The 26,554-nt window shown below is 39.3% G+C and overlaps 1 protein-coding gene across 4 annotated transcripts; it reads right to left on the bottom strand.

Annotated features, from left to right (window-relative positions):
- Positions 1-1,926: 1,926 nt before the first annotated feature.
- Positions 1,927-24,749, bottom strand: mfge8b (milk fat globule EGF and factor V/VIII domain containing b). Of its 4 annotated transcripts, none has more exons than XM_005459985.4 (11): positions 24,548-24,749; positions 15,944-16,066; positions 15,624-15,755; positions 14,927-14,959; positions 9,497-9,610; positions 8,386-8,567; positions 7,934-8,089; positions 7,468-7,612; positions 5,557-5,759; positions 5,311-5,466; positions 1,927-4,722 (listed from the first exon to the last, which is right to left on the bottom strand). In XM_005459985.4, the coding sequence occupies exons 1-11, from the start codon at positions 24,615-24,617 to the stop codon at positions 4,579-4,581; spliced, it is 1,458 nt and encodes a 485-aa protein (XP_005460042.2). In that variant the 5' UTR covers positions 24,618-24,749; the 3' UTR covers positions 1,927-4,578. The 4 variants fall into 4 exon arrangements, with proteins under 4 accessions (XP_005460042.2, XP_013119642.1, XP_005460043.2 ...); XM_013264188.3 differs by having other exon boundaries at positions 4,461-4,722; positions 5,557-5,741; positions 24,548-24,748; XM_005459986.4 differs by lacking the exon at positions 14,927-14,959 and having other exon boundaries at positions 4,461-4,722.
- Between the last annotated feature and the right edge of the window lie 1,805 nt (positions 24,750-26,554).

The following is a 26,554-nucleotide window of genomic DNA, read 5'->3' as shown; positions in this document are numbered from 1 at the left end:
AGTATCCATTTTCATTGTTTAAAATCAAATGCACATTGGGCACAAGCAATCAAAATAACTTATTCATTAAAACTCATTGTGGTTGTCAGTATTACTGAAATATCTGTAGACTGTGCTGTTCTTCCATGATGAAGATCCACACTGCAGAACAGGAGATGGAAAATCACAAACCTAAAGTGGTTTTGGAGTGTATCAGGTGGATTAAAACAGAGGAGAAATTAGCACTTTTTTCACAATTTTAAAATACTTTTCAAATAGAATTAGCGCTCCTTTATCCCAGACTAGAAAAGATCAAGCACATGGAATTTTCCACCTCTGCCACAAATTCAGAACATCCTACAATTAAACGTTGTTACTCTTGCTGAGTCATACAAATACCCAGGAATTTTTGTTCACAGTAGACTTTAATTCAGAGTTCATAAGGTTCATGAAACGGTTTGATTGAAGGTTGGAAAAACTTGTTATTCATTCCTTCTCTCAAGATTCTCTTTGTTTGTTTGTTTTCTGAATTACTCATAAAATTATGAAACAGTTCCATAAAGAACTGATTTTAACTGTAATTTTACTTTTAACTGATAAACCTTTGAAACTGGGCCCAAAACAAAATAGCATGGCATAGCTCGCCTATTATTAAACAAACTGAAATATAATATTTAATGTTCTCAAGAAAATAGCAGAAAACCAAGCACCATCCAGTTCAATGCAATTTATTTATACTGTGGAAGGAGTTTTCAGCAGTGGTGGTAATATGCTGTGTGAAGACAGCCCCCGTGATAATGTCTTCAAACCACATTACATTCTTCTTTCATTTACGTCTAAACTCATTAAAACTGGTTTCATATACCACGCACCTTTAAATGTCAACAACTTCAAACTGCCCTTGAAATGGAGATTTAGCCCCCACGTATAGGCTTAATCATCTCATGTTTTTATTATTCTTTCAGCTGCATTTATTAACACATTGTGTACTCTGTTCTGCATTTTTTGTCTGTTGTTTGTGTTTTTGTGACTCATTTTTGTTCTCAGGTCTTTCCTGACAAAGACATTAATCTCACTGATTAAATAAAATAGGATCAATTTGAGGATTTTGAAAGTAGTATTAAAGGTTAATAAGTAAGAAAGAACTTGTAAAGTATTCCCTCCAATAAAAATGTTTGTGTATTACGAAGTAGATATATGTGGCAACAAAACAATCATCCACTAAATAGCTAACTGTGCAGAGAAAGCACAATAGAGGTGAGGAAGAAATGTTTTTTTTCTAGAGGGGAAACAAAGGAGACAGGTTCTCAACTCACACCATAGCTGGCAGCAAGACCAGAGGGAAAACAGCGGGCTTACTTGGGAGGGCTGGTCGTAACTGGATTTACTGCTGTTTTACACGATTAGCCAGAATTTACTGGTTAAGCACAAAAAACATAGTATTCAGCTAAATTTTATTATATAGGAGCAGTTCACAACAACAGTCATCTGAAGGTTTTGCTGGAGTAATTTTCCACAACACTTACCTTTTGTTTGTTCAATTCTAGCAAAGAAAAAAAAAAGCCCTTACCGACAAGAATTTAACCGTCACTGTGTCACCATCTGAATGTATTTTCATATGATTGCAATTATGTGGGTCAAACCTTAGAGGGATTTCCCTACTTGGGAGTGACTCTCACAGGCTGTAATGAGAGGAGAAGACATGTCCTCTTTGGGTGACAATACCTTTAAAAAGGCAGAGTGGTAAAAAAGAAAGACCCTTGGGGCGTTTAAATGCTAAACAGGCAAAAACGACCCTCCACGCTCCTCATCTTTTGATCTGCCACCTTTTTAAATGGAAAACGGGTCCAATTAATTCAGCATTATGACTGATAATATAACCTAAGTCTTCCACCCAAAGACAGATTTAAAGGTTGCTGCTGTAACATTCAAGTAACCCCCAGTCAATTCATTATGACAGTTTTTCAGTTTTCTTTATTTATTCATTCATTTTAAAAGATACAAAGGCCAAACACAAGGTCCTCTTAGAAACACAAGACTGGAATAATAATATTTTTTTTAAAAAAGCTTCAAAACCAGCCAAAATTCAGAGGTCAGTAACTCATAATACCATAAAACACATCAATACCATCAGTTTCTTTTTGATCAATCAGAAAAAAAAGCCAGAACAGGGGAACAAGATATCTATAACTTCAATGCTGATGACTATCTAGAAAAAATATGTCACCAATAAAATGGAAACTTAAACCGAGCAACTATTACTCAATAAAACGCATGCAGGCGTGGATAAGAGGGCTGACTGCTGCCTGGAATCATCTGCGCCGATAATAAATATTGTACAGTGTTTGACACCGACATCTATCCGCGACCTCTCAGTGGCACTGCTGTCCCCTCATGCATTTTTTAAGGATCCTGAATTAATATTTATTGTCATCAAAACTAACACAGTATAATATTGCACAAGCCCATAATTCATAATTCATGGGGTGGAAAGGTTTAGAATACTGTGACAGGGTGGCAGAAAGCTGATGATATGGAGGCTTGTGTCATGTCCAGTGGAAGCGTTAAAATCAGCTTTAATTTGGTATCTTATCAGCAGGGCTGCAGCTTTGAACTGGAGGCATAATGCTGGACCCAAAGTAAATGATCTGCTGCAAACATTAGCGTCTACCAATGCAGACAGATCCCAGTACAAACGTACTGCGTATATGAATGTTAAACCCAAACCCCTTACCCCCTACACACACACACACCAGTTTCAAAACTCAGTTTAATCCAACAAAGACACTGAACTGCAAACTTGATTTCTCTGCTGCTTACCTCTACACATAACAGCAAAATCTATGTTTGTTCTTCGATGCACAGCACAGGTTTTTTTTTTTTTTAATTTTTGGTTTTTAATACTTTCAAAACAAGAACATAAAAGTGCCATAAAAAAGTGAAACTGTGTGAACAGGACTAGAAGCAGGGCCAAGTGAGTGAGTGAAAGAGGAGTGTTCAGTAGCATTTGCTGTACATTTGGAGCAGATCTACCTTGACCTGAGACGACATCCGTTTAATTTTAGGCTTGCATCTGGTAATACATAAATCTTGATTTATTACTGATTTAATACTGTTATTTCAGTAAAACATAAGTTCAGTAGAGGGTCCAGAACTGAGATTTTTATAACCAGAACACAAATGTGACTTTATAAAAGCAAAATATATCTGGTATAGCTAATAACACATGAAAGACTGCAATAACTGTAAGAAAAATCATTTTCTGAGTGATCCAAGAAAGATTTTATCCCCTCTAATGACTGCAGCATGTGTTTGAACAATTTGCAAATAAAGAAAAAAGTGTTGTTTTTTTCTTTCATATGTTAATTACCTCTTAATTATCTTAAACCTGTTGTCTTTTGTTTAAAATATCTTATCCCGGGTATCTCCTCAGGTATTTTAGATCACAAGCAAAGTGACTCTATAGGTTCGTAATGATGGAGACTTAAACACATTTGATTCCTCTTTCTGTTCTCTGTGTCAGCACCAGTGCACCAGATACTAGATTTTTATAAATACAACAACAACCTGAGGATGTGCTGGCAAAAAAAAATATGTGTGGATTGCATCTTTATTTGAAGCATCCAAGTCAAGAATTTACTCTTGTACAAAAAAGGAACACTATTCTGTTAGTGGCTGCTATACTAATGCTTAGAACTAGATATTAAATAGATATTAAATCTCTTAAAGCAGCCCCGAAAAGGAACAAAAGCTAACAAACTAAGAATTTTACTCTTTAAACCACTGGCGAGAAAGACTAGTACTACTCTAAGACTGACCTTGAGATTTTCAGTCTCACATTTTTTTTTGCCCAGCAAAATAAAATATTACAAGCTTTCATGTTTTAGTTTGTTATGAGTAAATTTGGTAGTTTTTTTCAAATAAAAATACATTTAAAAAAATCAGGTTATTTGCCAATATGTTAATCATATATTAATTATTAGATATTCAGATTAAGTTTTGTCCATAACCCTCAGTGTAACTTCAAAAGATAATATATATTCTGTGTTTCTTCAGGGGAGCTCAAAGGTTCATTTACAGGACATGTGCAAGCTGTTTTAATGGAGCGTATATACATCACCAGCTGTGGGTCTCGGAGGTTCAATGTTCCACAAAGAACTGATTTAAGATCAGAGTCCAGGTAGCACCAACTGGTACAGCAGCAGTCATGTTACCCCTGACCTCAAACACGGGGATTAGGGACACAATAATTTTATTTTTATTTTGCCAATAGATGGGATCATATCTGTCCATAGATCTGCTTCCTGAAAAGATCCCAGATTTGGTTCAGGTGGAAAAGATGAATGATCAGTTCAGGAAACAAAAACAGGGGGAACACGTGGACTTCTGGTAACACTGGTTAGTGGCAACAACTCCCACCTCCGGCCAGCCAGGGTTTAGGTCGTGGTGTGCTACTCTGGTGTTTGCTGCCCTCTAGGGCTGAGAGCAAGGCAGTGCAGGTGTGGCTCAGCAGGGAGAAAGAAAGGAGGGAAGGAAGAGGGAAGAGAGGAAAGCAAAGAGAGGGGAAGGAGGTAGAGAAGAGGAGGTAGGGGGGCAACGCTACTCGTCACAGCCCAGAAGCTCCATTCGCAGGGTGATGTGGTCATGCCACTCCCACGGCAGGATGCGGACGTATCGGCCGTAGAACGGCGGCTCAAAGATGTTCTTTTTGTGAACGTTGTTGTCGCTGTTGCCTGGGAAAATCTGAAGAGAAGACAGTGATTAATTAACACAACAGTTTCACATGTTGTTGCAACAATAAATGCTGATTCTAATTAAAACACCCTCAATTTACTGTGTAAAGTTATTAAGATCCATTAAGATATTTTAGTTGCAAAAGTAAAAAGGAACATGGGACCTAAAACCATTGTCAACATTAAATAAAAAATTCAAAATGAGATCATAAAGTCATAAATGTTTTATTGATTAAATCAGAGACACGCCTCAGTGTGACCTAATCTGGCCGTATACTGCTTGCATCTGCAGATCAATTGATTTTTCGGCTGTAATGGAAATGAATACACACAGAAGACTAATCAGTCCCAGTGATAGCATAACTGGCTCCAGATGCAGACAAGTACATCAAATACAGATTTCAATCTTATTCAGTTTTTTGCTTTATTTAATTATTTACTGATTACAAAAGACACACGGTTAAAGTAAGAGCTGTTTGGCTAGCATAACTGGAAGGTACACAAGATTAGGCAGATGGTTTTAATATTGCAACCAGTTTAGGTGTGCTAGGTTTTACTCATTTAAATACATTTTGTTCCCCTGTGCTGTTTGACCGACCTTGTCTGTCTTTGTGGTCTCGTCCTTGACTATGGTCCAGGACTGTCCATCATCACTGTGGGCCACTTTGAAGGCTGTGACAAACTGGACAGAGCCAAAGTCTTTGGCTCCCTGTGTGATGATTCCTGTAATCTTCTTGGTAGACCGAAGGTCAACCTGAGGACATAGACAAAAAAAAGGAACCTTTACATAAGTAGAACGCATTAAATAAAAACCAATGTGCAACTCTGGGCAGTCTTCTCCCACCTGTATCCACTCAGATCGGTTGTTGGTGGCAGGAGTCCAGGCGTTGGTCTTGCCCTGTTTGTCCAGCCGGGCGTAGTGAGGGTGCCAGGTGAAGGCCTCGATGCCCCAGGTGCGGAAGGTGCTGGAGGCCGTGATCTGGCGATCAGACACCAATCTGGACTTCATGCCCATTGGCTCTGAACAACCTGAAGCGTTTGAATACACTGTGGAGGTGAGACCAGGCAGAGAAGAAGAGACAAAGGAAAGAGAGAAAAGAGGAATGGAAAGAAAGAGAAAGAAAGAAAGCATGATAGACAGAGGACGGACAGGAAGCAGCCCAAGGCCAGCCAGTGATGCGAAGCGACAGACAAATGAGCAAGGACAAAATGTGGGTGTTTCTCAACTGTTTGTTGCGGCTGGCTGGAATCATTTATGTTTCATAATGTACTGTCCTAACCCTTAGACCAACTACATTTCTTCTACAAGACAGTCTAGCTATTTAGCAGCCATTTTGGGCTAACAACATTGGGCTTTTGCCTAAATGAATGTTTTAATTTCATGGGGACATAAAATCATATATTTGTAGTGCCTGGCTCAGCTCACCAGAGCACTGCCATGCTTGTTCACACCATGGATAAAGCAAGCTAAAAAACAAACACTACGTACACTTGCCTTCATCTTTATTATGAATACTATTAGTTATGCCCACCAACCTGAAGTTTAAAATTACATAAGCTTCAACTCTGAGCATGCAACAAGATAAATGGCTTATTAGTTTTTTGGTTTTGCTGTTATAAAGTGGGTAATTGGCCCAAAGATTTCTACTTTTCTTTGTTCTATAACATCTCTGTTCTTACCCAATCACACCTGAGGCTGACAAACACCCACTGGATGAGGAGAACATTAGGTTTTACAGTGACTGGAGGTCCACAGTATTCTTACTCTATGTAATTTTACATGTGCAGAGTAAAGATCTTAAAAAAAGAAAAATGTGTTAGCTCAGTGTAATATTTAAAGGCTGTAACAGACTTTTTAATGAGTAATGAGTTAGTGGAACAGCTGAGCATGCATGTTAAATGAACAAGGGTCAAAGCTGCATGAAAAATATTCAGCACAAGCAGCTGAATATTAAAACAGCATCTTTACAGTTGAGCTGATTCACTCAACAGCATTGAAGCAAGTCAGTGAATGTAAAACAAACAGTGCTAGATTAGGTAATGAGCATTTTGCATTAAAGTGAATGTGAAAGTATTAGTATGTTGTAAAGTGATTAAACCAAAAACACACGCTGGTCGAGATCTCGTGTTACACAACTGTGGAATCATGCAGAAACTGAAGCTCAGTGGAAGAAGAACAAACACTGATAAGAGAAACAACCATGAAGAGAAACAGACGTCTGACAGTGCGACGAGGCCAGCAAGACTGAAAGAGCTACACTGGCTTATGATAAAAGGAAAAGAAAGATGAATATGCTTCTACTGAAATACAGACGACTTCAAAAGGACCACATATTACATCAGCCTCCTGGGGTGACAACATTGGGACGATGAAAATGATGAGTCTTTTACCAATTAGCATCCAGTATGTTGTGGTATATATAATCATATGGTTTTAATAAATTCTTTAGGGAACATCTTAGACTCAGACAGCACACAGCAGAGCTGGCAAACAGTATTACCCTGCGCATGACATCGTTTGATCATGATTAACCGCTCAATGCAAAACTGAAATAATTAGTGACAAAACATAGGAGATAAATGCCAGCAGAAAAAAAGGCTGCTGGATTTCCCTTCCTGAAAACTTCCTCCCACATTAAGCCTGCATGTTAAAAAGCTTCTTTCAGTCACTAACAAACCTCAATAAACTGAGAACCTAACATGTGTGCATGTGTGCGCGGCATGTGTACAGCTGATGTTTTCTTTGTGAATTTACCGTTGAGTTCACAGCCCACCAGCTCCATGCGCAGAGTGCAAGCCTTACGACACACAACGGGAATGATGCGGATGTACTGGGCAATGATCGGGGGGTCAAAAATGTTAGTCTTGGTGCCGTCATTGTCCATGTTCCCCACAAAAACCTAGGAGAGAGGCGGAAGTAAGCAAACTGTCAACTGCACCATCAGGTGAGTGTTAGCAACCATTGTTAGCAGCTTTGTGACCTATCTTGAATAAACTTCTGCTTCCAAGCTGATGCAGTCAAAAGTGTGACATTATAGTAATGGTAGAGTATTACCAGATTTATCTGTGTGATGTGTGATATATTATTTATTTGTAAAGGAAAGTCTTTTACCACTGTGGAATCTGTCTTGTTTGGAACAGTTACTGCAATTCTAACATAAAGCAACGGAAAACAGACTTTTGAACTATAATACTGTGTTTTTTTTCTTCTGTTGCCTTACATAGTCATTTCTCTGTCCATCTGTTCTGTACATGGTGTATGTCCTGCCGTCCAGGCTGGAGGCCACCTTGAAGGCCTTGATAAACTCAGCTGTGCCCATGCGACTGGCGCCCTGTGTCACAATTCCTGTGAAGCGCATCTTTCTTTGCATGTTGATCTGTAAATGTAGAAATGGATGATAGTAAGAGGAGTCTCCCTTCCCTTTAAAGCAAATAGTTTTCAAAATCTCAAAAACATAAGGGGTAAAATGAAGCAGTCCAAACAAAAAGCTCTGCATACTGTGAGAATATATTAAATATATTATATAGTTTATGATTGAAATGCATTTGTTGTAAATCTCGATAATTCCAGACCCTAATTTCTCACCAGCGTTTATTTATTATTGTCAGTCTACATGGTCAGTTTTCTAACTGCCTGCGTTACACTCATAATCTACTGTATAACTATTCTCACTTGTATCCATGGGTTCTTGTCATGTGCAGCAGCACTCCAGGCATTAACCAGGCCCTTGTTGTGGAGGCGGGCAAGCTCAGGGCCCCAGCGCTGCAGGCCCAGCAGGCTGTAGCGGACTGATGAGGCTGAGATCTGTGACTCGGCAATGCCCCCTCCCTCCATGCCAAGAAGAGAAATACAGCCTGAAGAAAGAGCCCGATGTTAGGTTAAAGTTTATTTCCATTTCATTTCTGTTTCTGAGATATGGAGCTGAATAAAAATTATGTCACAATGCAGTCTTCACGTTCTTCACGTGGTGTGAAACCTGTGAGATAGTTTCACTTTATGCCTCACTCCCCAGTATCATACCAGTCTTGGGGTCTGATATGTCAGCACTGCTGCCTGCTGATTCAACTCCTCCACCTCCCCAGGATCCACCCGTTCTAGTCATCAACCTAATTTATATAGGTGACATGTCTGTGTTGATATTGTAATTGGCAGCTAGAGGCCAAACTCTATAGAAGATATTCTGCTGTTGCTTTATTAATTCTTCACTTATAATCAAAATTGTGTTTTCTTTGACAACAAAACTGAAATTAGTTTATCATTTATTTATTTATTAAGTAAAAGTGAATGTCTGTATCCAATCAATCAGTACCAACAACGCATTTCTTAAGTATCACATTCAGAAGAATTGGCTCAAGGGATGAAGAAGTCCCCCCCAAAATTTTGCATCTGACGGTCACCAATGGAGAGGCATGTAAAAAGTCAGTATTTGGTCTCACACACGTGGTGTGTATGCATAACTTTTACTAACCTCAACCATACAATCATTAGGGATGCAGAACACTGAATCAGCCTAATTGAACAAAGTATTGATTTCGCATTTGGAACGGACCATCTTTATGTTGAGTATTGATCATCATAAAACCCCAGCAGCTTGGCCACCATCCCCTATCCTCCTTAGTGTCGTGCATTTCCTTTAATCACAGTGCTTCTGTTACATTAGCATTAATAAAGCTAAGAAGATATGGAGTTTTTTTTATTGCTATCTAAAAAAATATTTCTTTGTGTTTTTAGCTATTTATCCCTCAGAGCATTTTGTCGTACCAAGTGCTTGTCTGACACTTACGAAGTTGGCAGTGTTTTCCTACATAAGGGGAAGGGCAGTGGCATTTGAAATCTCCATCCAGGTCTCTGCAGGTACCGCCATTCTCACATGGCTGTCCAGCGCAGTCATTTACATCTGCAAGGAGATAAATCACAGTCAGTGTTGTTACAGGACAGGTCAACTATAGGTAAGTTTAAAAGCAGATTACGGTTAGAAGTGTGAGTGAGGTGCATATCATGCTTGAGAAACAGAGTTCAATATTCAATCATCTAATTTTCAGTAAGGTCACCTCATGCTGTGGCAGCAGAAGCTGTAGCAGAGAGGTTAGTGAGACGAGCTTAGTCCTTAGTCAGGAAATGCAAACTTGATAGATATATTCGACATCAAAGAGACTACTGCACATGAGATCGTGTGTTTAACTTACAGATTATAAAACAAATCGCATAGAAGTAAATGTGTCTTTAAATCTCTGACTCCATTTCTGGATGCTCAAAATGGAATAGATGATCTTCTGGAGAATCATTTCAGTGCCTTGAATGTGTTCATTTTCCTGTGATTCTTTGCATCACCTCTTGATGGCACCCTTACAAACATTATGTGTCCCACTTAAAAACTGTAGCACATGAGTCAGAGAAGGGGACAAATCAGCAGAATGAAAATGGGACTAAACTCCTTTTCATCTCACCCACCACAACTGTCAGTGTGACTAAACCGACACTGAAGGCACTCTATGTTGACCACATTCAGACAGGACCAAGGCACGAATGATGCTGGTTGTACAGATGACTGCACACCAAAAGCAGAATTTTAGACCAAATCTCTAAAGCTTTAATCCTGAGTGCTTGTTATTACGCAGGGAAATGCACGCAAACAACTCGGCACATTGATGTAATGTTTCTAGCCAACAAAACACACACACACAGCAGCATCTTCCTGCCCACATGCTCTCTCTATAAATAGCTCTGTGTCCAAACATTCATTTTCAAACGTCACAGGAGGAATATAGTCATTTTGAAATGTGCATCCACAAACTCTGGATAATGAGGTCCACAGCTGTGACACTTTAGCTTGGGGAGCTCATGCTACATCACATAAAACTGACTATTTTAGCAGCTGAATATTTTAAACATCAGGCTCTGCATGTTGCAAATAGGCTCTTTGATCACTTTGTTGTTGTGGAAAAAAAAAATGATAGCAGCTACCTCTGTCTATATCTAGGCATGCTGGTATTTCCTGTATCAGAGCACTTTTACGTTGTACTAGAACAATTTATTACAGCACAATTGTTTTTATTTTTATTTATTTATTTATTTTTACATGCACTGGATCTTTACAACATTCGAAACTACAGAAACAGAAAAAGGAAAATAAAATAAAATAAAATATGTGGATGAATGTAACACATCGTGTATGAATACTTGCACTTTGCTAATTCATGGGTATAAAACAGTCAAAAGTTAAAGGTCAATCTTCCATTTATATTTACTTTAAAACGTATTTAAAATCAGACAGCTGTTTTCTGGGGTGAGAGGCTTTGTGGGGACAAACTGAGTTCTTGTCACAAATGAGTGGGATGACCTGTGAGGTTTCAAAGAAAACAAACCAGACCTACATTGGTAAGACAAACTCTTGTCAAGTTCTGAGGAGCGTCAGCTGGTGGCCCTCCTCCTGTAAGAGGATTGAGGACCAGGAGGACCACACAGCCTAGTCAGATCCAGGCGCTAATCCATTTATCCATCTATCTGATAAAAGGGGGAGGAAAGAAGAGAGGGAGAAAACAGGGAAGGGAAATGTTGCAAAATGTATGACCTGCACGGCTAAAAGAAAAACAATACTGACTGTTCTGTGTGTAGTAGCATCCCAGTATCAGCATACATATAGATTTTAGTGGGATGAGTGCGTGGTAGCTAAACAGGCCAGCTCTCCATGGCTGGGATCCAACAAACCCTATCACTTCTAAGGGAAACGGCACACTACCACAATATTTAGAGTGTCAATATCTGTCTCAGCATGAAGCGAAAACCAATAGAGATCTCACATGGCTTGTTTGAAATCTGACCCTGATCGAAGCACAGCCAAGGTCCGCTGGCAGCGCTTGTGGTGATCAGCAAAGCTGTCTGCATCTGCATCTGTGCTGCAGCAGGGTGGGATGAGGTGCCAGCTTGCGTCTGACAGTCCAAACCTGCTTTGGAGTTGCTCTTTTAAAAGTGTCATGTTCTCCGTACCTCACAGTGTGAGACTAGACCCTACAAGGTTCTCAAAGTGAGCTCTGAAACTAAATGATTGATGTGATTTTACAACAAAACAGAAACATTCTCCACAAAGACAAGGAGTAGCAACTGACACCGAGGACGTTACTTAAGAACCTTCTGAAACTTATTTATATGAAAATGCTAAACTCAGTATAAATGCCAGCAACTTTCAACCTTATGATATAAAATTTAGCACGACTATTAAACAGGACCAAAGTCGTTTATTCAAACTAAAGCCAACATGAAGTAACAAAATTACATATTTTAATCACTTTTCATACTGTTGCCATGGTACAGTAACCAAGAGCTGCTCTTAACCCCTGTGGCATTATTAAATTAAAAAAAAGGCTGAAATGTGTTATTTTCTCTGTTCTGTGAACTGGACAGACTGTTATAGCACAGCCTAGAATAGATCTGACCCACGATAACACCAAAGCTTCTAAATAGCGTGCAACATTTTACTATCTATATTACTGCATCTCCACACTCTCGTATGCTGTATTCATCATTCATGACTTCATGTCCTTGTGGCTTAAAAGAAAAAAGAAAAGAGAAGGGGAAGTTTGATTTCCCTGCAAAACCCTTCTAAAGTTAGAAGTAATCTAAAGTTAAACACCACATTATATTTACATATTTACACAAATGTGGTTGGTGTACTTTCTTGGGGATCCCGGGCAAAGCCACTCGACTCCCTACAATTTCAAATAAAAACACAGCAGGCTCCTCTAATCTATCATAACTTCATGGATGAATGCCATAGGTCTAATTTTTTTTTAAGTCTACTCAGTAATAAAATTTTAAGTATTACTCAGATGCGTATACTTATTTAGTGGACCCAGAATGTTTTTACTTTTGACAAGGACATTCCTTTTAGTTTAAAAAGAACTTAATGTCAAGAGCTAATATCAAAAAATGTATAATTTTACTTCACTTCATCCATCCAAGCTGTGATGGCTTTATTTTCATGGAATCAACCTCTATGGTTTGTGACTACCCACCCTTGCTAGTCTGTTGGTTTTTACCTGTGAGGGTTCAGCCTCTCATCAAAACACCTGACAGCTGTGTCGTGATTCTTAAGATCGTGTAGTGATTCCACATAAGCTGCTTTGAGTTCCTATTAGGTCAACAGGGCTTCTTAAATGCAGACTGTAGAGAACCAATAAATATATGCCAGGCACAGTAGAGTTCATGACGGCACAAACACACACATGAAACACACACCCTGTATTCCACAGGGGGCATGTGTCCCAGACTGTCCGCACCACCACATCCTGGGAGGAGTTGAAACTCTCCCAAAACAAATGAGAGATCAGAACACTCATAGACACACCCTTTAGTGATTTCCAAGAAGTCGGAATAACTGCCGTGATCTGTTCGGAAATGTGGGATTTAAAGACTGTAAGAAGAAAAAGACTCCTTCCCTTACTGTTTGCATTAATCTGCTTTGGTCTGAAGTGAAAAGCATCCTTCTCTCCCTCTCTCTCTCTCTCTGCATCTCTATATCTAAGTCCCCCACTCCCCAACAGACACAGACACACACACACACACACACACACACACACACACACACACACACACACACACACACACACACACACACAAATTCTGTACAACCCATAAAGGCTTTTAGGCCAATTTGACAGGACAATCAGAACTGCTGCAGTCAGACCTGAGTAGTGAGTGTGACATTGTCAGGAGGGCAGACTTAATTCACTGTTCCGCCTCCATGTTCGCTTTTTCACCCGGCAACAGAAGCAGCGCTGACGTTGCTAGCACTCAGCATGGACCGCCACTTTCTGTTGGCTAGACTGGCACGAGGCATAAACCATGTGTGTGTGTGTGTAAGTGTATGCTAAACAGTCTGTACATGAGATCATAAGCTGCGTGCGGCTGTTCATGTGGGATGTGCAGCCCACACGTGATTAAGCTTTTTTCCAGTAGATTTCTTGTTCCTTTGATGTGTTTCTCAAAAGAATTTTAGGCTGCGAATCTTGAAGTGGAGTTGAATGGTGCCATTTTGTACCCTCCATTCCCTGATCAGCCAATCTTTCACTTCTTTTCTGTTTCTATTTATAGGGTTTTTTTGTTTTTGTTTTGTTTTTTTTACATGCAGTGGTTTGTGTGAGAACATCATCTCCTACATCTGCCTTCAAGTTTCCTGACACCTGCTTGTCAGGCTTTGAGCTTGACTGCTTTCTGATTAGCACCATCACTCCAGTCACAGACTCCCATGCATTACCAATCCTATACAGCTTCACATTTCTGAATATTTTATTTATCTGAAGATCTGGCCTCATATTTCAGTCTGATTTGCAAGTGTAAAGTGAATGTGAGAATGTTGGCTAAATGTTTAACTACACTACATCCCTGGGTTCACCACAGTCACTAGTTTTCTTCTTCCAGACTCCTTCTGCTTCACACAAACCATAGGAGCTGGCTGCCATGATAGTTATTCCTTGCCCACACACACACATATATTTTAGAGCACTTAAACTGTCAAACAAGTCATCAGAAGCTGTAAAAGGAGGGGGACCTTTATGACCCAGCAGTCCTCAGGGGGGCTCTCAAACAGACATGGTCAAATAAATTCCACTCCTCATTATCCCCGAGGCATCATCTAATTAGTGTAAATGCCTGCCCCATGGAGGGCTCTTACTCTGGCAGCTGAGCTAACATTAACTGCCAAATGACTTGTGAATGTATAGATTTTGATGAGCTGTGATTTGTGGTTTTTGAGGGGAAAAGAAAACAGAAACAGATTGCTTGGCTATGGTTTCTTAAATGAAAAAAGAATCTCTTGAACCTAAATACACTCTGGGGACTGTAAATTAAAATAGATGAGAACTTGGAAGCAACCTAATTGACTCAGCGGGAATAATGCATAGCTTCAATGACATCTGAGCAAATGTTTTAGTATAACAAGACCCATCCCATCAGGGTAGCTGAACTGATTAAAACTATGTGCATCTAATGCTAAAATGATATCACTGCTGTTTTTGTGGTTGGCCTTGACTCATAAAGGACTATTTGTGCTGAGTTAGAGATAATGCTGAACTCAGCGGTTCCTTGTCTATATGTATGTCTGTGAATGTAGTCAAATTCCTCAGCCTCCACATGCAGCCAGAGAGAACAGAGAGCAGTTGGATCCAAGAAGGAAAAGAGATGAAAGTGCAGCAAACACTCCTGTTTTCACTGTTACCTTTTTTTGAATTTAAATCTGCACCCTGGACACCTAGGACAGAAAAGCACACAGGTTCACACAAAAATACACTTTGAAGGTCTGACTTGCATCTGACCAAATAAGCTCTTTGAGCACGCGTGGTAACTGTCACTCTGCTGCCTTGTCCTGCAAACAGTAACCATCTGTCTCTGTGTGCAGGGGTGGAGGCAGCTGCAGGAGCGCAGCACGTTCCCATCCTTGTTGCCACTCTCTCAGGCTGACCCTGTTTAAAGCAACCTGGTCTGAGTGACGTCTGAAAAAGGATGACAGCTGTTGGTCTGGTGGCCAGCACTCACAGCAGCTGTCTCCATGTTAGTGTATCAGATTACACTGATCAATGTTGACGTCATTACACGTGCCAGTTAATGGCATGGCAAAGTATCTACTGTTGGTAAAAAACAAACAAACAAACAAACACACACACAATAGTAGCACAGTGGCAACACTGAGACTTAGGTCTGCTTATTGCAATTTCTCAGTTCACAGTGTTTCAACACTCAAAATATACCCGTAAATATTGTTGCTATGAGTGTTTTTCAATTCTCATTCATAGTTGGCCTTCATTAAGTACAGTTACAGTTAAGTATGCTACAGCAGCTCTACAAGGCCCACAAAAAGCCTGCCAATATTTTATATTTGCTACTATACAACCAGTCAAGAGGGAGCACAAACTTACTGTTCTGGCAGTGAACTCCATCAAAGCCTGGCTGGCATTTGCAGACATACTCGTTGAAGACATCACCTCGGCGGGAGTGGCCCGTCACCTCACAGATGGCATCATTCTTACACGGATTGGGGTTGCAAGGTCCTTTGGGTATTGGAAAAAAAAGAGTCAAGTTTAATAGAGTTTAAGCAGCATTCTATGTAATCTGTTATGAAAGGGGTTTAACCTTGATTTAACAAAATTAAACTTCTGAGGTGGGGTATGCCATAAATGTTTGAGGAAAAACTAAGTAGCAAACTGTGAATCAGTCATCGTGCAGAGCCATAACATACCAGACTCAGTCTCATTGCAGGTTTCTCCAGAGAAGCCATCAGGACAGATGCAGATGAATGGAGACCCTGCCCCGGTCACACAGGTCCCACCGTTAGTGCACACGTTCACCTTACAGATATCACCTGCATACAAAGTGGAGCGGTGGTAAGTTGAGTACTACATTTAAAATAAACTACTCTGCACAAGAACTGACAAATAAGTATGTTCTTCTAGTGGGGAAATTGAATTAGATTTTTTTTTATAAAGCCAGCTGTGGTTTATTTGCTTCATTTCACATTTATAAATGCTTGACAGTTTACTTTTACCCCTCAACAAACATCTGATATCTCCAGGAGAATATTTCAGGACAGAAAATATGCTCACATACAGTAGGCAGGTTTAGCATTGGCTTTACGCATCTTTACAATGAAGTAGCTATCCCTTTTTCACAAAGGAGTAGCTCCACATGTTAAAATTTTTTTAATACCAGATGCCTTTCCTGACACAACCCCAAATGGATTTTTTGGTCTCGTCTTCCTCACATCAGAGATCTTTCACTGTTAGACGTATGTGAAAACCACTACACTATGGAGCCAGTATACATGTTTTTACTAATATTATTTTTTTCTCATTTTTTAGCACTACAACTATAGTCTGAAGCCATTCAATAAGAGTGTAACAACAATCAAACAACTAAAATGACGCTGTCCTGGTTATCATATTTCCATTCCATTCCCTTATTGTGTTTCTGAAGAGTAAACACTATGCTGCTGGCTGGAAGTGAGGGTTTTAAAAAGCTGAGTAAGCCATCACTACACTGTAAACACCACACAAACACTGGATGCTTCTACCAGCATGTAACTGCTGCCGAGCCTGGACCTGACAATCTGGCTGCTCTCTGGGCATGAGGGAAATCATGTCAGTTAGTGCTCAGTGGAGGAAAAAAAAAAACGAAAGAGAGAGTTTGTTGTGGCTTTCAGAAGCATCATGACTGAATCAGGTCTGATTCACTCGCAGAGTTTTAGTCCCACAAAAGGGACGCCTCTAATTCACACTATGTGTGTTGTCTATTTGAGAATAACACCAGTGAAAGAGGTACAGTAAATTAACAATGAGCAAATGGGTATTTTACTTCCTGCATGCTCTATCAAAACGGTTCTTCCTCCTCCTAAAGCAAACTTAGTGAGAAAGCATCTCACACAGCCATCAGACGTTTATAAGGTTTAAATAACAAACCACATGTAATGACAATTTTCTGCAAATTGATACATGGCATTTTGAAAATCAACTTTGAAAATTACACTTCTATATAGCTATTTTGACACTTTGAATAATACAGAGGAAGTCAATGATTTAGCATCCTATAACACCCAAGAAGACAGAGATGCCTTTTCAAACAAACACTTTATCATCATTTAGATAATTGTTAAGGAAATTGAGGTTGGACCCCTTGGGACAAACTAGTGGTTTAATCACCACAGAGTCTACCATACAGGCTAAGAAAGGAGTTCTGACCCCGTGTCTTGGTGGAGGAAACAAATATTTTTCCGCCTTCTAATATAAAGTAAAGAGCTGCATTTTAGCTGTGCTGAGGGTATAATTCTCATAGGCCACAGGACCACAGCTAAAAATGGTATTTTGGAGAGACTAAATTTAATGTGCATCCCTGCATGCTTCTAATGCAATCACACACATCCTTAGTTGTTTTTAACAAAAACAAAAAACAAAAAACAGAGTTCGAAGCACTGTTGGACAAATGAATATTGTGTAGTCTGAGTATTGTGTAGTCACTTCTCACAATATGGACCTCATTTGTTATTCACCAGCAAACAGCACTGAGGGAAATGTAGGAATCAGATCCATTTTACAAACATCCTGTTTGACTGTTTATTCATGAAGTGCCCTGCCCACGAATGTCCCGGGTTATCTGTGCTGTATCCAGTGCCATGGCCCTCGGGTGCTTTCACATCTCCGGGGATTCTTAGGAAACAGGCCTGCCCCGTACCACTAACAAATCCTTATCAAACAAAGTTGCTGCCTGTTTATCTTTGGGAAGGAACACATCCTCCCTTCCTCTATACTGACAGACAGCTCCCTTCAGGAAACCGCCTTAGTGCCAACAGATAAAAATGAAAAACAAAATATGTAAAAAAAAAAAAAAAAAGATAATAATAATAAAATAAAATTTGCAACAATCTGCATTTAATCTGTCTGTTTGTGGTATGACTTGGCTTCAGCTGAAAATCTGCTTGGGTGTATTGAGGAAATGAAATTAATGACACATCAAGTTAATGTAGTCCGCAAAGAGGTAGTGACCCAACCACAGTATATGGAAAAAATCCCTACAATGACACCATTGTCAGTAAAAGACACTTTACTGATGAGTGAGATGAGTGAAACTTCTTTTGTTGTTCACACCTATTCATTTAAAATATAATGAAATTGAAGAGTCACAAGGCAAACAAGTCATGGTTCTGAATTTAACCAGTTACATAACATATTATTATATGCTTTGCAATTGCAACCACATGAACCCCAAGCTCTGTTATACTCTTCCAAGAAACTTAAGCTTAAAAATATGTTTAAGTAACAGTTTTCTGTACTACAAGAGTACAGCTATAGATGCATAATATTTGCTACAGTTATTAATGCAGTAAAAAAACAAAAAGTACACCACTTCTACAAGTACCCAACATGGTGCCCCACTAAGTCTAAACCACAGTGACAGATCAGGAAGGTATGTGGAGTTATGTTTGGCAGGAAAACCCATTTCCACAGGGCATTGTGTTTTTCTCACTCCTTATGAGTCACTGTCTATGCCTTTCCCATGATGCCCCAGCCCCAGATTGAGGACCAAACAGGGAGCTGGGTTTGGTATGAGTGTCTGTGATAAGCGTTGCGTTTACTTGTTGGGGCGGGGGGCAACAACAGATATTTCCCATAGAACCATCACAGAAGGAGGAACCTTGACAGTTAATCACAATACACAATACAATTCAGATGGATAGACAGGAAACAAAATAAGCACTTAACAAGGATGAACAGGCTCCACAACAAGGGACTTTTTGGATTTACTGCATTTAATGTGCACCTTGAATGAGGAAGAAGACAGAGGAGTCATTTGAGGACATTAGCAACATGGTGGACAAACTGAGGACACCTAATGAGTCCACATTAAAGAAAAAGAAACTAGAAAATTGAGGTAACATAAGCTCTGGCCTCCGCACTGATGTTCAATCCATTTGTATTCCAAACTTAATCATTTGTGGGGACTGCAAAGGACTCAGAGACAGTGCATGCCATTTGCTGTGTGCAGAAAATACACATAGCCAAGGGCAAAAAGTTTCTTTCATCTGAATTACCCCTGAGTTATCGAAGGAGACTTGGAGAAAAAAATACAGTGGTGCACAAAACATAATACACTTACACAGGTTAAAAAGACATTAAGGAATTACCTTATTAAATGTATTCAAAACAGGAGCCATCTGCAGCCAGATGGAAGTAACTTGACTGTGGTCTGAGGGGTGATTAGTGTCATAAGCTCTATGTTAAGTGCAAAGAATGAGAGAGATCTGTCAGAGGTCAGGGGTTTGGAAGTCAATAATCTCAAAGGTAATGTGTCCATACTGTTGATATGTATGGTGAGAAAAAAAACAGAACAAAAAAAAAGGAGCATACATGGAAAGTCGTTTTAGTGCAGGACAGAATGCAGCAAGGCACTGATACCAGTGTGTTACTGACGGATAAAACAACCTCATTTCTGGACCCAAGCATCTCCTGGACTGTGTAAGGCTCATGCCATTTTAACATGATGCTGTCAATGTTTCACTGTGGATATTATGCTAATACCAAACCATGCAGCAACATATTAACAACCTCATGTTGTGGATCTCAGACACTCTCTGCGGGGTTTTTTTGTTTTCTGTGTTCTTGCCATATGCCATAAGCACTCGTCCATTGTGGCTGCTTAACATGTAGTTTCATTGAGAACCCTCCAAACGTTACTAGTATTTTGTTTTCTGGCTTTCTTTACATGCACAGTTATATAAGTGCTGTACTTTTTTAAAATACTTCATCTTTACATCAAAAACAGGCTTACCTTCAAATCTCATACAAATCTACAAAAGACAGATTTAAATACAATCATCCTTACACGTTAACTAACTGGTTCATTTACTGTTAACTTCTTATGCCACTAAAGCTAGCAAGGCTTTGTTTATTTTACTTTACTATAACACCTAGGAGGACAGCCACGCTGATTGTTCTAATGGAGCTAAAAGACTTCAAACCATTTTTTAAACTTTCAATGGCGTCTCAGTACTCATTTTCTATTGGGAATTGAAGGACCATTTGGACTCCGAAATGGCTAATGGTGTCGGTCTTAACAACTGGACTGAAAAGGTCCCGCGGTCTGAAAACAGCAAACATGCTGTCCGCTGCTCTGACGTCCACACACTGGCATGCCAGGTCATATAGGCTGGCAGGCGAGTGTGGGAACTCAGTGTACCAGAGAGAGAAAAGCTTACATCATGTCCAAACACACACACAAACACACACACACTTCCAGCCCTTGTTAAAACAGTTAAGGATGTGCTGAACTATAATAAAAATGCCTGTAGTACTGAGGGCTCAAGGAGCAAGCTGAGAAAACCTGAACGCACAGGAAGTGGATGTGTTATGGCTGCCCAAAGAAGGTCCTGTGATAACCCGAGCCTTTTCAATATTAAGAATCAGTGGGACTCCAGCTGCAGGTGAGGTTTCTGTAATCTGCATTTGCTATTCTAGAGCACAGCCATCTGCTACTGCTCCCAAGAAAACAACAACGAAGGCCAGCCGCTAAAAATACACACTCAAACACACAGGCACACACGAGTCATGCACCATCAACAAAACAACAAGCTCGTCTGTAGCTGACTACAGCTGAAATAGAGATAATAACTCCATAGTAACAGTCTTAACTGGATTACTCATTGGAGATTTAACCTTTGTGGCAATACTGTCAATAATTTGGCGTTCTTTTCTCTGACCATATGAATACAAAAAGTTTGTGTAAACAACTCCTGATCTTGGATGCAAATCCCATCAATTTTCTACTTGGCTCCAGTGCTGAACGCTCAAAAGACAGCGTGTAAAATATTCAGCATGGCAGATTGGAAAGTGGGGCGACAGACACTAATAATGTGTCCCGAATTAGATGAAATTCCATATTGTTATGAAACATTGATTAAGGAAGCTATTCAAAATTCATATGGAATTTTAAAAAAAAGAAAGAAAGAAAGAAAGAGCCTGTCCTGTCCCCAAGGGATTTGGTGGGAAAAGTAATGATAAAGTCATCACATGCTGAAGCAGACAGCCGCCTAAGGGGAAGCCAGATGGTTCGACGAAGCTTTGATATGAATGAAGATTTCCGTCACACATTCACACACATGCCGATGAAACGCCAAACTCCAAGAGCAAAAAAAAAAAAAGGATAGATGTTGTCCTGCCAGTCCCCTAAGACACAGAATGTGTATAAAACATGGATGTAGCGTGTGAAAAGTGAACCAAACTGAACTGTCCTAAATCTACACTTTTTCATGTCCACCAAGGGGAAACTGATGAGTTTTCTTAAATATTCCTAGTCATATAGAAGTCTATAGGAAATACTTTCCTGGTGAATTTAAGGGCTCAGTTACTTGTTTCAGGTTATATTAAAAAGCAAAAAAAGTCAATATGTCCATCCAGTAAATCAAATTATGCTCATTCTAAATATCAATAAGTAAGATTATCCAGGGTATGCTCCAGGGTAACAACTTTTCAATCACAAGTTGTTAGCCAATAACAATAACAACTAACTACTATTAGTAAGTAGACCCTTTTTAGTAGAGTCAGACCAAAATATACGAAAAAGTAATAAATCCAATATGAAAAGCTGTTTCTTTTATATTACTATTATTATTTCAACACAACAATGCAGAAAAAGATACTTGGGAAAAGTAGTAATGATGTATTCAGAAAGTGTGTAAATAAGTCCAGAAGGCCAATATACAATAAAAGATATTCCATGGGCTATATGTTCTTTAATACAAAATAAGATGTTAATAAATGTTAATAGCAGAAGAAAATTGAAAAATGTAAAAACAATAAACAAAAAAATAAAAATAAAAATAAAAATAAACATAACTAAATTATTCAGGAAAGTCTCTTCATGATTTTTTCTGTAACTTTGTAGAAGAAACATCATTACTTTAACAGGAAATTAAAGTCCTTGTTGAGATCAGATATCTCACATTTAGTAAGACCAATATCTACCTGATCTATTAGCAATTATCTCACACTCACAAGAAAATTTGTAAAGGAAATTATTCATACACACCTGCCAACATGCACAAGTTATACACATACACACACGCCCCGGGCAGTGTCCTGGCTATATTTAGCCCTGGTTCCGTCAGCTATCCTAAGTGGTCGTGTTGTGAGAAAAAGATTGCCTCAGCTCTGACAGAACTCAATTTTCCACTTCTCTTCCATCAGCAGCTAATGAAGAAGAAAACCAAAGCAAAACCTGCTGAAATGGACCTAATTAGGTAAAACACAGAGTGGGAAAAATCCACTCAGCTCTTATTATGGCCTCTAAACATTTTGCATCACACAGCAGCAACAAGTCCCCCCCCCCCCCATTCATTCATTTTCAGTCTGTAGCAGAAAGATTTGAGTGAGCGCTGGTGTGGGTGGAAGTTCGCTGGCACGCTTGGATATGGAAAACTGACTCCACATTGTGGTCGGGTTAACTACACCTCTTCTCCACCGCTGTCCTGTCTGTCAGTCTTGAGGACTAAGAAAACACTGAGATATGCACTTCACTTCATTAATTTCAGTTTCAGCAACAGAAGTACAAAAGTTCATGAAACATTTGTGCAATACTGCACCTGGGATAAGTAAGAGGAAACAGAAATTTAAGGTGTTGCTTAATTTCACTATCCTTTAAGTCTGAAAAATATGGTTCTCTTAACTACCAAACAGAACACATCTTCAATTATGTCCTGCTTTTCCCACACAGCATGTTTTTCCACACAACTGATGAGCAAAAGCACTAAATCTACAAAATAATAAAATAAAACTCACTAAGAAGCACTTAAGTTTGGATGTTATATTATAAGCAAAGCATAATGCATAAAGTATCTATTATAAGATTCATGTTGGCTCGTCACCAAACACAGGCACCTCAGACACAGCCAAGGCACACTCTGTTTCTTCTGGCTCAAAACAGCTATTTGAGTGGAGACTACACATAACAGCTAGTTCAGTCCACCTTCAGTAAAGCTAATGAGTCTTTGTTACTTTGATGGGAAACAAAAGTGTGATTTCCTGATATTTCTAACCATCTTACAAAGAAAAGCATGGTTTATGCATGAGTAAACTGCAATTTAAAAAGTACAATGCTGGTGAATCTCTGGCTCTGAACAAAATCTCTGGTGGGTGTCAAAAGGCAGGAAAAACTCTTGACACAGAAGCATTAGGCAGATAGTGAAACCATGACAAGTACAACAGTCATGATATACTGTGAAAAAAAGTAGCCATTTCTACGCTTCTATTTTCAAATCAATCTAACTCTGTTCTTTATTAGTTACTTTTTATGCTTTCCAACATATTTTCAAATACATCTGCCTTGACCTCTGATACTGAGTTTCAATCCCTCAGGAGGAATAGGCCAGTGGCTCACTGACAGCTGAATAGACTATAAATCAAAATGTTTAATCTGGAAAGCAATGTACTATTACACAACAGTAATCCAAGTTATGAATTTCCCTTTTTTCAATATGCAAATGGTGGAACAGGATCTTTTTTTTTTTCCTTTTTTCACATTTGGAAAATACACCATCATACCAAGGAAAACACATGTGATTCCTTTTCCATTGGTGTGTTAGCAGAAATGGAGGCAGTGGAAGTCAGGCCATTTCAGCTTTTGTCCATCGGCCTAAATGTGTTTGATGCGTGGAAAAGCAAACAAAGATAAGCGCCAATGGCATGAGGTTAACACTGGATAAGTATAATAGTCACCGCATGTGTGTGTATGCTTCTTTATTTTCTTTTTTTTTAAAAAAGGGGGGGGGGGGGGGGGGGTGCCAATGCCCACATGAATGCCTCCAAGCGTTGACTCTGTAAACCATACAAAACCTGGAACACATTTAGATCTCTTCAGCTACAGACGGTTAGTTGTTTTTATGTGATTATCCTTACAGCTGATCCTCCCGTTTCACAACCAGCCAGTGTCCCACTCACCACATTCCCACACGTCCTGTCCACTTATTCAAGGATCGCTTGAACTTGCACCTACAAATGCCCACCGCTCCAATATTCTGGCGATGAAGTGAAGGCACCACTTGTGCCGGGGTGTGATTAGCGCGCGCACACACACGCACAAAAAAGGGGGGAGAGAGGAAAAAAACTCTGAGGCGTCAACAACTAATTTATACTGTGTAAAATCAGAAGTGACGAGAGGTGAAGCAACCAACTCAACTGAAACAGTCACGGTACGGGAGGCTGTGGGCTGCCGTCTGAGCAGTAAGGACTGTTAAGAGTAAATACTGATAGTAATAGAACAAATGTTAAGGGAGAGAGAGGGAGAGAGAGAGGTAACTTACCGTTTACCCCAAACACCAGACAAGCTGTAAAAAGTTGCAGCCAAAGGAAAAACCGCGTCTGTTCCTTCATACTTCTTGTTTTTGTCAGCCGTAGTTTGTTAGTTTGATGGACAACTGTACGGTTAGAGTGCAACAGCAGTCTGGACGTTGTTGCTACGGCGGCTCGAGCTTGTTGTTCGGCTCTTACTCCCAGAGAGCAGGCGTGGAGAAGGAGCACGTGTACCTCGGCTCTCAGCCAATCGCAGCCTGGCATTTAATTGTAACCCCGCCCCCCGTTTAAAAAAAGTAACTAAGAAAAGTAAATTGATCTGCTATGGAAACAAAAGAAGCTATTATAGCTAATAGGCTATAATATATAAACTATATCCAAATTTGATTTGATTCAATTTTTCAATATCCAACCCTTGAGGAGGAAATCATTGTTTACATTTTAGTAACATTTATGTATAACGAAGGTGAATAGGTCTGCCAGTCCTTTCCAGAGTAGTAAAATGCTTTTCTCTGAGTTTGAGGGACATCACAGCACCAGGAACCACGCATTCTTTATTTTGATTTCAGATATCAAGCCAACAGCAGTAGTGAACTTCAAGAACCAACTTCTGATAGCATCACCTTTGGCCACCAAAAGGACGTCCTTAAAATCACACTCTTCCCTTGACAAACAGTTTAATTACATGTTCACATTGTATGAGAGTTACAGCTAACAGTGACAAAAACAGCAACGCACATATTGACAGTGAAGCTAAACAGCGGTGGCCAGAGTTGTTTACCCCACAGAGGCCACTGTAGCTATGATAATTCAATTCAATTCAATTCAATTTATACAGTCCCAAAAAGTCACACAAAGGTGCTGTGTATTTTAAGATAAAGAACCTACAAAAATACAGAGAAAACCCCAACAATCAGGTAACTTCCTATGATTAAGCACTTGGCGACACTGGGAAGGAAAACCTTCCATTTAACAGGAAAAAAACACCTTTGCCAGAAACCAGTTTGAGGGAGGAACAACCATGGGTTGGCGGTGAGTGAGGTGAACTGGGAGGTGTAAGAAAACAGAATTTATTTTACTGCAATCTACAATCTACTGAACTCTAGTGGTAAGATTTTACAAACTTTAACAGTTCAATCAGCATACATTAGCATCATTTGGTTGTTTTATGGCTAAAGTCAGATTCGCTGTATGTGAATTCATTATACATCAATAACAGCTTTATATGATTACAACAGGATGGATAACAGATGGGAAAAGGAGCTATTATCATGTAGGCCTAGACCACAGCATTTAAAAAAATTTAAAAATAAATAAATAATTCCATATGGGTTTTTGCTTTAATTGTAATCTATATATCATCTATATATGATATATGAATATGGTCTAAAATGGCGGATTTACTATAGCAAATGTGAGTGAGTTCATTGATTCTTAATATTCTGAATAATGTATCTTGTATCCAAAAATGTTTGAAGCACACTGAAATATTTTATAAATATTTGTAATATTTAAATGAGTGCCATTTTTCTTCTAAAACAGAATTTACATGCATTTAATTTGCATCATCACCATCAGTACAGCTTTAGTCTGTAATGTCACTCTTTGATGAAGGCCGGTTGATGAATTGCAAGTCTATTCACAAAAAGTTCTGGGAAAATTTCCATGATGTGCCATGCATGAAATTCTCTTCTGACATGCAGATTAAGGCTAAAGCTTTATTGTATCAAGCTATCTGTGGGTGTTTCTGGAACTGGGATCCAGCACTGGGTCAGAGTTGATTTCTGAGCTGTCAGAGGGAGTGGGCGTGAGACAAAGAATTGTTTTTAATAGGTGTGAGACTAAGAGTGATGTCCAGGAGTGGAGATTCTATCAAGCTCCCAATCTTTCACATTTTTCTTGTGTAGATAAATGTAACTTATTTGTGGCTCTTCGTACAGCTCCAAATCTGGGCGATTAATGCAACTACATTTGTTTATGCAACACTACATCTATTTTACAACTTCAGTGCCTGTAAT

The sequence above is a fragment of the Oreochromis niloticus genome, linkage group LG7 (genome assembly GCF_001858045.2).
Source record: "Oreochromis niloticus isolate F11D_XX linkage group LG7, O_niloticus_UMD_NMBU, whole genome shotgun sequence".
In the NCBI taxonomy this organism is placed as follows: Eukaryota; Metazoa; Chordata; class Actinopteri; order Cichliformes; family Cichlidae; genus Oreochromis; species Oreochromis niloticus.
The sequence above is the reverse complement of the archived record's forward strand: the minus strand, read 5'-3'. Positions and strand labels throughout refer to the sequence as shown.